This window comes from Dreissena polymorpha, chromosome 6, assembly GCF_020536995.1.
Source record: "Dreissena polymorpha isolate Duluth1 chromosome 6, UMN_Dpol_1.0, whole genome shotgun sequence".
In the NCBI taxonomy this organism is placed as follows: Eukaryota; Metazoa; Mollusca; class Bivalvia; order Myida; family Dreissenidae; genus Dreissena; species Dreissena polymorpha.
In genome coordinates, this window is record NC_068360.1 from 61,549,706 (window position 1) to 61,560,725 (window position 11,020).

The 11,020-nt window shown below is 34.8% G+C and overlaps 1 protein-coding gene across 1 annotated transcript; it reads right to left on the reverse strand.

Moving 5' to 3' along the window:
* Window positions 1–5,472: 5,472 nt before the first annotated feature.
* Window positions 5,473–9,862, reverse strand: LOC127833898 (putative nuclease HARBI1). The gene is made up of 6 exons (XM_052359413.1): window positions 9,546–9,862; window positions 8,654–8,793; window positions 7,705–7,896; window positions 7,042–7,114; window positions 6,736–6,917; window positions 5,473–5,740 (listed from the first exon to the last, which is right to left on the reverse strand). Exons 1-6 carry the CDS (start codon window positions 9,759–9,761, stop codon window positions 5,521–5,523), a joined length of 1,023 nt encoding a protein of 340 aa, XP_052215373.1. The 5' UTR covers window positions 9,762–9,862; the 3' UTR covers window positions 5,473–5,520.
* Between the last annotated feature and the right edge of the window lie 1,158 nt (window positions 9,863–11,020).

Here is an 11,020-nt window from a genome sequence, read left to right on the forward strand (position 1 = left end):
TCTAAGAGACACAATGACAACATGAAAATGTTGTGAACCCTCTTTTATAAAATTGAGCTTATGAAATAGCATAAATATGTTACTATTTACAAATTAATCTGTAGTTTTTAATACAATATCACTCCTAATTGAGTACAAGGAAATGAACAAGATAAAAAAAAGAAAACGTACTAGCATTTCCTTGAGCACAATTGAATGGTAGGATTATTAATATATGAATAGTTGAAGTAGGTTTGCATTGCCTTATTGATTCCATTTTGACTTTATTTTCAGAATCCTCCATTGAGGAGAAATTTGAGACTGAAGAAGTGCAATGTACACACAATGGTAATATTTTGTGTTCATTGTGTTCATTGTTTAGGTCATTGTGTCAGCCTTTTCAAGAAAATCAATTAAAACTTCAGTTATTGAACATATGTTTATTTCATTTTTTCTCTAGTGATCAATATTATATGTGTTTTAGTTATCAATATAACATTATTTAGGGCTTCTGCTGTCGTTTGCCATATTCGCCAATGTCATTATATATTACTTTAAAAAGCCTTTTCAGTAGGAATGCTTTTTGCCTTTCTGTATTATATATCAATTGTCCACAATAATTTATGATACGTATTGTAAATCAACATAGATTTATTACAATTGTTGCTGCAAAACTGTGTTACAATCACAAATGCAGTTTTGATTTCTTTCTTTTCCAGAAAACAAAATGGTTTCACTGGCTGAAAATGTTGCACCACTTCAATTGACTGAAAATTTAAAAACTCAAACAGAAGTTGCATCAAGCAGCTGTGATAAATTAGAAAACAAAAAACGGAAGACAGACACAACAAATAGTAATTATTAGTTGTTTCTATTAATTATTGTGAAGCTGGCTACTTATAATTTCCAACAGTTAAAATATAGCAATTTGTGTTTTCTATTTTTTCTTCATTTGTCATTTTACTCTTGGTTATATGGAGATAAAGTATTGCTGTATTTTTAATTACACTTTATTACATAAACCTTTTAACCAGGGTATGAACTTGTGGGTCTGTGTATTTAAAAAAATTATTTTTCTACATCATTAAACTGAAGGGTGTAATTTGGGCATTAGTGTCGCACACAAATGTTAAGTTTAAATTCATAAATCTATATAAATTTCAAAATACATAAAATAACTTTCAGAATCAATACCAGGTCATGTAGACTTATTTTTGTGTCTTATTATTGTGTTAACCACAAATGATACATGAATGTGCCATATGTTTTGTTTAAAATATAATTTTGTTGAATGAATAAAGTATAATGTATTTTATTTATTTACTTGCAGCCACATGTCAAGCATGTAGGAGCAGTGTGACGAAAACCCAGGAGGAGATGCTGATTGCATCAAGAGAAAGAAATACCATACTGAAAGACATTAACAAAAATCTCGAGGAACTGGTTTCTTTAAAGAAAATGAAATTCTTAAATGCGCAATTGTTTCCCGAATTGTAAATTGGTTTTAACTGTGATGATGTTAAGTGTTAAGTGTTTCTATGAACCGTATAAACTAAATGATGTAATTTTATTATTAATTGTCAGACGAGTTATTACACTGTGCCCAGTTGGTATATTGTAATTTCTAAATAATAATAAATACATGTGAATGTTCTTTATGTTTTATTAATTGAATACAAGTATAGTTGCAATTGTTATCAAAAACCATACATATCATTAGGATAAAAATGCCTATAAAATTACTAAAAACTTGCACAGGTAGATTAATAATTTAGGAAGTACAATATACCAACTCCGCATGGTGTTGTAATTCATCTGACAATTTATAATAAAACTAAATAAAAATATTAGAAAAAACTCTAAATAAATGTGAATGTTCTTCTGTTTTATTTATTGAATACAAGTGTAATTGGAACTGTTATCAAAAACCGTACACATTATTATGCTAAAAATGTCTATACAAATACTAAAAAATTCCATTGTTAAATTAGAGATTAAACTATATATAACAGTTTATAACAGTAGCTAAAAACCTTTAACAGAGCATCATACCAAGGCCAATGCAAATGTTCAGTATCAAGCCAATCTGTCAATTCTTTGACGAGTTATTGATCTGAAACGATTTTCATACCTATTTTGTGAATACGTTATAATACCTGTGACCTTCAACTTTGACCTAGAGTCCTGAAAATCAATAGGCGTCATCTGTCGGTCATGACCAATGTCCCTATGAACTTTCCTAACCCTAAGCATTCTTGCGTTATCATCTGGAAAACAATTTACTGCTTCGAGTCACTGTGACCTTGAACTTTGACCTAGTGATCTAAAAATCTATAGGGGTCATCTGGCAGTCATGATCAATGTAACTTTTAAGTTTAATGATCCTAGCCGTAAGAATTCTTGAGTTATCATCTGGAAACTTAAGAGTACCCGGGGTACATGCAAATAGTACCCTAGCCGACAAAGACCAATCAAGCCTTTAATATTGAAAATACCAAACACAAACAGTATTTTGATGCCATATTGATTTTCATGATGATGGTATAATCACCATTCAATTTTTTTTTAGAAACCCGCTAAATAAACGTGTGATTTTCAACATCTTTGAGATTAAGAACTGTTCGATCACAACTTGTAGATGTATTACACGTTCAACATTGGCGGGTGGTGTAAATAAGTCATCATTTTTGCCATCAATAAGTACACGTCAACAAAGATTTTAATGAGTTAAACATAAATCATTTATAAAGCAACACAACGATTTAGGATAAACTTACAGTAACCCTTTGCATGCTGGGAAATTTGTCGTCTGCTAAAATGTCGTCTGCTGAATTTGTAAAATAAGCATTTTCTTCATTTTTTTTCAAAGAAAACTATCAGAATAGCAAACAGTTTGGATCCATATGAGACGCCACGTTCTGTAGCGTCTCATCTGGATCCAAACTGTTTGCAAAGGCCTTTTAAATTCGGTTCCCGCACTGAAAGGGTTAATTATCAACTGAAAAAAGTTAAATTATCTAAGTATATAATGGGCCATAATTCTGTCAAAATGCTAGTCAGAGTTACATAACTGCCTGCACAGTCCCCTTATGATAGTTAGTAAGTGTTGCAAGTATGAAAGCAATAGCTTTGATACTTTAGGAATAAAAAGAACCTAAACACAAAACTTTAACAAATTTTCAATTTTATAAGTATAACAAGAGATGTGTTTGTCAGAAACACATTGCCCCCTATTGCGCCCATTTGAAATCTTGAACGACACTTGACGCATATGCATTTAACCCTTTTTCTCTGAGAAATCATTCAGCACAAATTTTTTCACCAGATTTTCCGAAGGAAAAAACTGGTTATTAGATTGGCGAATGCGGGCTGGCTGGCTGGCTGGCTGGCTGGCGGGCGGGCGGAACAAGCTTGTCCGGGCCATAACTATGTCGTTCATGGTCAGATTTAAAAATCATTTGGCACATTTGTTCACCATCATTGGTAGGTGTGTCGCGCGAAATAATTACGTCGATATCTCCAAGGTCACACTTTGAGTTCAAAGGTCAACAAGAGCACCGCCTTGCGGGTGCAGACCGCTCATCTATTTTCTTTTTAAAGGTGAAGGGACTCTCATTTTCAATCACAAAGGAGGGAGGAGTGGAGTGAAGAGGGGTGTATTGTGTGGGGTTGTGGACATTTATTACATTATCTTCCAAAAAAGCGAAAAAAAAAAAAAAAAAAAAAAAATGGTGGGGGGGGGGGGGGGGGTTTGGGTGCGATGGTTGGACGGTATTTCAAACATAACCGTTTTAAAAAAAAAATGTGGGGGGGGGGTATAGTGTGAGGGTGTGGTGATAATTTGTGAGATGATCTTAAAAAAAAAAAAAAAAAAAAAAAATCAAAAAAAAAAATTGGGGGGGGGGGTGGGGTGGGGGGGGGGGTGGGGGTATAGTGTGAGGGGGGGGTGGTCATTTGTGAGATGATCTTAAAAAAAAAAAAAAAAAATAAAAATTAGGGGGGGGGAGGGGGGAGGGGGGGGGGAGGGCACGGGGGATGGTTTGGGTGAAGTCTATTGTGGTATGTCAGGTAAGAGTAGTTTCATCAAAGTATCAATCAAATCTAATCATAAATAAAGAAGTTATGGCAATTTTAGCAAAATTTAATAATTTGACCTTGAGAGTCAAGGTCATTCAAAGGTCAAAGTAAAATTCAAGTTGCCAGGTACAGTAACCTCATGATAGCATGTAAGTATTTGAAGTTTGAAAGCAATAGCCTTGATACTTCGAGTGGATCGAAACACAAAATTTAACCATATATTAAAAGTTACTAAGTAAAAAAAGGGCCATAATTCCGTAACAATGACAACCAGAGTTATGCAACTTGTCCTTTTACTGTACCCTTATGATAGTTTGTGAGTGTTCCAAGTATGAAAGCAATATCTATGATACTTTAGGGGTAAAGTGGACCAAAACATAAATCTTAACCAAATTTTCAATTTTCTAAGTATAAAGGGCCCATAATTCCGTCCAAATGCCAGTCAGAGTTACATAACTTTGCCTGCACCGTCCCCTTATGATAGTTCATAAATCTTGCAAGTATGAAAGCAATAGCTTTGATACTGTAGGAATAAAGTAGACCTAAACACAAAACTTAATCAAATTTTCAATTTTCTAAGTATAAAAAGGGCACATAATTCTGTCAAAATGCACGCCAGAGTTATCTAACTTTGCCTGCCCAGTCCCCTCATGATAGTAAGTAAGTGTACCAAGTTTGAATGCAATAGCATTGATACTTTCTGAGAAAAGTGGACCTAAACGCAAAACTTAACCGGACGCCGAAGGTGATGACAATAGCTCATAATTTTTTTTCAAAAAATAGATGAGCTAAAAATGGCCATAAATGAGCTTGTCCTGGCCATAACTATGTCATTCATTGTGAGATTTTAAAATCATTTGGCACATTTGTTCACCATCATGGGACGGTGTGTCGCACGAAAGAATCACGTCAATATCTCCAATGTCAAGGTCGCCACGACTAAAAATAGATTTTTTTTTTTTTAAACAAACTTACAAAGGGGGTTAATTTTGTTTGTTCATTTCAAAAGTTCAGTTTGAGTTTTCTCCCTTTATCAGATTTTTTTTTCACAATAAAAACCTGGTTTTGTGACAATTTTGTCCCTTGTATAGACTTGTTTTGTCTTTATCAGCTGTAAATGAACACACATTTTTAAGACTTGTTTTGTCTTAATCAGATTTAAATGAACACACATTTTTAAGACTTGTTTTGTCTTTATCAGATGTAAATGAACACACATTTTTAAGACTTGTTTTGTCTTTATCAGATGTAAATGAACACACATTTTTAAGACTTGTTTTGTCTTTATCAGATTTAAATGAACACACATTTTTAAGACTTGTTTTGTCTTTATCAGATGTTAATTAACACACATTTTTAAGACTTGTTTTGTCTATGTCTCAGAGCGCGTCACAATATATCCCTTCTTCTTTGAAGGGGGGGGGGGGGGGGGGGGGGGGGGGGGGGGCATAAAAGAACTAACATTTAACGAAACAGTTCAATCAGCTGCTGCCTCTTGTTGACTGCTGCTCCCTGCACTGGTGCATTGTTTGGAACCTCCTGCTCAATCTCGTCCCCAACTTCTTCGTCTATCAGAGGGACGTTTAATTCCAAGCACAGGTTGTGCAGGTGCATGCAAACTGTTGCAATTTCGCAGCACTTATTAGGCTGGAAAGGCAAGCATCCACCAGTGCGATGCAGACATCTAAAAATTAACCCAAATCTTTATTTAACATAGCAATTAGATACTCAAAGATGCAGGGGGCACTCCTCGTTAAAAAATCTGCACCAAAATTTTCGACATTTTATATGACTAAAATTTGCGGTTTTCAATGAGATCCATTTGATGTCCATATAAAGAAATACAGTATGTTTCTCTATGAAACAAATTGTCAATAGCTTATGAAAACATGTTATTTGTTTCTGTATTCACCATTTATGCCCAATTTAATTTAAATACACTGGAACAATCGCTTTCATATAAAAAGAGGATACACATAATGTTTATGGGCCACGATCTGTGAAAAAGGTGGTTTAATGCATGTGCGTAAATTGTCATCCCAGATTATCCTGTGTAATCCGTTAAGGCTAATCAGGGCAGACACGTTCCGCCTTAACTGGATTTTTGTCATGATGAGTCTCCCTTTAAACGAACAAGAGATGTTTGTCAGAAACACGATGCTGGCTTTGAAATAAAATTTCAATTTATAATTTGGCAGGTTTAAAAATTATTTCCCTTTTATTAGATTCCTCAGAATGTACTTTTTTACTTTTGACCTTGAAGGATGACCAGACAGTTCAAATGCTATATGCCACCCTACAGGGGGCATAAAAATACAATAAAAACAGAGTGTGTCACCCTTGATTGGCCTGTGCAGACTGCACAGTCTTATCTGGGATGACACTTTGCGCACATGCATTAAACCCCCTTTTCACAGAGTGAAGATAATATTGAAGAGTTTAAATAAAATGAATAAGAATATCATTTTATTTTAACCCCAAAATCCACAAGTTACTGGTATGCACAATGTTGTTTTTTGAACAAATATACATTATTGCAAAAATCCTCATTCATTAAAAAAAAGCTTAATGAAGTCATGAATTCAAACATTTTAGTAGTTAAGCTGAAACTAATGATTATATAGAAGTTGACAACTGTCGCGATGAGACTTATACTTCGCTGCTTATATAATAAATTACCTAAATCGTGATTTCAAAACACCAAATGCTCGTTCTACGACTATCCGTCCTCTACATAAATGGTCGTTGTAGGCTTGCTCACCATCATTGGAGGGATGAGGTACAGGGGTCATGAGGTAGGTCCTTAATGGATATCCGCTATCCCCTAGCAGATGACCCACATCATTGGTGCTCAGATATTCCTGTAAATTAAACTATTTTATTGAACAGTCACTTTGTCTATGATATAGCATCTTAATAAGTTTCACCAACCTAGCTTAAGTATATTTTATTTTATGGTAAATTAAATAAATGCAACTAGGTTACCTTTACGCCATTGCTATCAAACACCGCAGCATCATGAGTCGCACCAGGCCATCTTGACACGACATCTGTGAACCTTAAAGAATAGTACATGATTGTGTAAGTTTGAACCAGGTTTTAAAGATAACCACAGTACATACTTTGCATTGACTCTGCCAATGTCTTTATCTGATAATGGCGGAGGTCCTGAAAAATAATATGAAGGCACTTCTGTGAACACAAGTTAAAATTGACTCTCCTTTCTCAAGATGCAGCATGTTTTTTTTTCTTTTAAGATATTATGGGCATTTTTTACTGTTGAATTGAGCTGAAAAGAATAAACAGGTCAAAAGAGTTAGTTAAAATGTTGTAACAGACCATTTATCTGCTATAATTCATCTTGCCACCAGTTGAATATAACAAGAACTGTCAGATGACAGCGTGCTCGACTATTCGAGTGCTTGACAGTATAACGTAAGCCATCATGGAGAGGAGGGTATACTTTGGGGGTGTGTCATTTAATTTAATATTCAATTATCTAAGTATAAAAGGGGCCATAATGTTTTTTGGGCATGTACATAAATAAACACTATTTGATGATGACAATTGCGCTTGATTCAATTTATGGTATGTCTCTTTTATATATTATTTGATGATAAAAAATCATAATACTATATTTACATTTACCTCATGTTGGCGTCAAAGACAGCCTGTACATTAATGGCATGGAACCCCTTCCTGCACACATAGGCCTCTTCAGCCTCAGCAGGTTTGATAATGGGTACAAGGGTCCCGTCGACTGCCCCAACTACATTTGGCAGCTGACATTTTCTGAAAAATTCTTGCTTGACAAGCAGAACAGCTGGTCCTTGTGGAAATCTAAAAATATAAATATATTTTTATATAACTGAGTATAAAATTGAAAATAAAAATAATTAAGTGAGCATTATTAAAATAGTTTTATTACAATTTACGATCATCATATTGTAGCTACAGGTTGTAGCTCTTAAATGAAAGTCTATTACATTATTTTGTATAAGCTTAGGTTAAGGTTTTAATGAGGCTTGATCATTTTCAATTCTAAATAATTTAAATGATCCGATGAGAATGAATTGACTTGAATTGCTATGATATAACTAACAAGAGCTGTGTTTGTGAAACACAATGCCCCCGACTGCCCGCTTTGAAGCCATATCTTTGACCTTGAAGGATAACACAGACCTTTCACCACCCAAAATGTGCAGCTCCATGAGATACACATGCATGCCAAATATCAAGTTGCTATCTTGAATATTGCAAAAGTTATTACCAAGGTTTAAGTTTTGTGACAGACACAAACAGTGACAGACAAGCCAAAAACAATATACCCTGATCATGCGATCTGGGGGCATACAAACTCAAACATGCAAGTAAAAATGATTCAAATAAGCGCAAGATATATATATCAGGAAGAAAACATCAGAAAATGGAAAATATAATATACTCTGGGTTTATCCTAAAATAAATGAATCTTCATTATGCATAGCACAAACAACTTTATCATCCATATATTGTGAGCCTACAGTTATACGCATACAAAAATAAATGATACATTAAGTACATTTTTGGAATGGGTCTGGAATATTAAGGCAATTACCTGATATTTTTCAACTTTTGATTTACAGCTGAGATGAACTTCTGTAAAATCCGACAGAAGCTCGACTTGCTTATTCCGTGGATATCACCCACTTCCGAGTAAAAATCTCCCTTAGCAAGGTACCTCAATGATGCTAAAATCTATAAATAAAAGAATTAATTATATATATGATTTTTCATTTTCACATTACCAAAACAAACAAAGGGAACAAATGCACAAAAAGGGAATATGATAAAAATAAATACTTTAAATGGCTTTAGAGTAGATCTTAATGGGATTGTAGAGTTATATGGCATAATTGGGCACTGCAGACTTGGGTGCAGTATTGAATTATCTTATAAATAAATTGTTAGCAAATGAAAACAATATAGAAACAAACACAAACAGTATTTTGATGTCATCATAATTATGTGCATAGTAATTTTCTTAATCATGATGGTATTATCACCATTCAATTTATTTTAAGAGACTCTTTGGATAACCGTATGATTTTAAAGACATTTGTTGTTTTGGTAAGTATTTTTCAATCACAACTTGTAGAAGTATTACAAGGTCATCATTAGCGGGTGGGGTAAATAAGTCTTCATTTATTTTCTTCGATAAATTCACATCGACGAATATAAAATGAGTAAAACATTAATTATGATTAAGCACCACAACAATTTAAGATAAACCTAATTATCAATATAAGCTTTTATTCATTAAAGATACAAAAGTCATCGTTTGATTGTTTTGCGATTAAATGTGTGTTGTCAATTGCTATGTAAACAAACTTGTAAAGAGCAACTACTCTAAAGTTGTAAGGTTAAATTCTACTTTGTTGGTTGAAAATAAATACAATTTTATAACTATAATTGCGTAAATCAAAAGTTTCTTCGCACTTTTTACATACCTGTGTGACGGGATCAATGGCATGAGATCGCCGGCAAGTTGGTGCTATTTCTTCCCCAATCAAAACCACCAAACGCTCTATACCGCCCCTACTTAAACGATATCTGGATACAATGTCCTCATCTCTTAAGTTTTCGAGAACTATTCTCTCTCTAAACAGCCTTGGAATCGGTACTTTGCGTCTTCTTTCATCGTCGACGAGGAAAACGACCGCCATTTTTACGTTAATTTACGGTTGCCCTTACCCAGTCGTATATTTATGTATGAAATTTATGTAAGATAAATTTACGATTTGCTTGATGAAACGCTATTTCACTGAAACGTCGTAATTTATGTAAAACGTAATTTACAACTAGTCGTAAATCGTTGATGAAACGGCTCGCAGTGTCCGACAGAAGTGATATATTTCGGAAAAACGTCTTTAATCTCCCAGTGCTTTACCAATTATCGGTAACTGTTAGATTTTCGTTATATTTTCGCCAATTATTATTTAAGCGTCATTATTGAAAATCGCCACAATTGTCGGGTGGTTCAGTTTTTCATGCCGTTTTTTCTGCAATTAGATCACATTGAACATTTCTTGATTAAATAATTATTTAATTGCCATCAACCAATTATCCCCGTCATTACCGCTATCTGTCGTCTGCTTCAACATTTCTTGATGTGTGATAGTAATTTCAATTGTTTTGGAATTATTTTGTTTACGTTGCTCAAATGATACCGTAATTGCTTTAAAGTCAGCGGGCGCTAATTGTCGTCTGCTTTAATTTTTCTTTATAATAAAGAAGCAGATTTTGTTACTTTCTTCGTGGGTGAGTGGAATCTCCGGACCGACAATTTGTCTTCCCGTCGACATACTTTTACCAGACCCGCGAAAACCCTCAGGCCGCCTGACAGATACTCAGCAAGCATTGTGCTTGACAGAGCCATCACGCGCCTGAGGATGGGAACCACCCTGTTACCCGGTGGCGCGGGAAAGTATGTCCTCGGTGTAGACCCTGCATGTCCTGGGTGCCAGGAACCCCTCACTGCGCCCCACATGCTGCTGCACTGTCCCAACTATAAGGCGCAGAGGGACCACCTCGAAGCTGCATTGCACTCCCATGGACTAGTTTTAAACCTCTCCAACGTGCTAGTCCGCAAGGGAGCAGCTAGGGCCCGGTCTTCTTTGCCCTCGCCAAATACCTTCTGGATTGTCAGATAACTGACAACTTCTAGGTCATTGGGGGAGGGAGAGCAGCCAATACCCACCCAATTATTCAGTCTTGTGACTGTTTTCTTTTAAACTGTGTAATGTTTGCACAAATATGACGTAATCTAGTAATTGTGTTAGATTTGTGTCACTTTTACACAATTTTGTTTTAGTTATTAATGGGTTTGTTCCACCCCGCCCTTTCTAAATCAGGCCAATGGAATTGACCTGGTGTTCTTTATTTTAAAACATTTTTTTTATGAGAGTATGACGTTAGTCCACCA

Bases quoted from the DNA above. Each gene is read 5' to 3' on its own strand.
- LOC127833898 (XM_052359413.1), bottom strand. From the start codon at position 9,761: ATGGCGGTCGTTTTCCTCGTCGACGATGAAAGAAGACGCAAAGTACCG. The intron at 7,115-7,704 runs GTAAATGTAAAT...CTATTCTTTAAG, and splicing joins GTCTTTGACGCCAACATGAG to GTTCACAGATGTCGTGTCAA. The intron at 6,918-7,041 runs GTAACCTAGTTG...TTTAATTTACAG, and splicing joins TTGATAGCAATGGCGTAAAG to GAATATCTGAGCACCAATGA.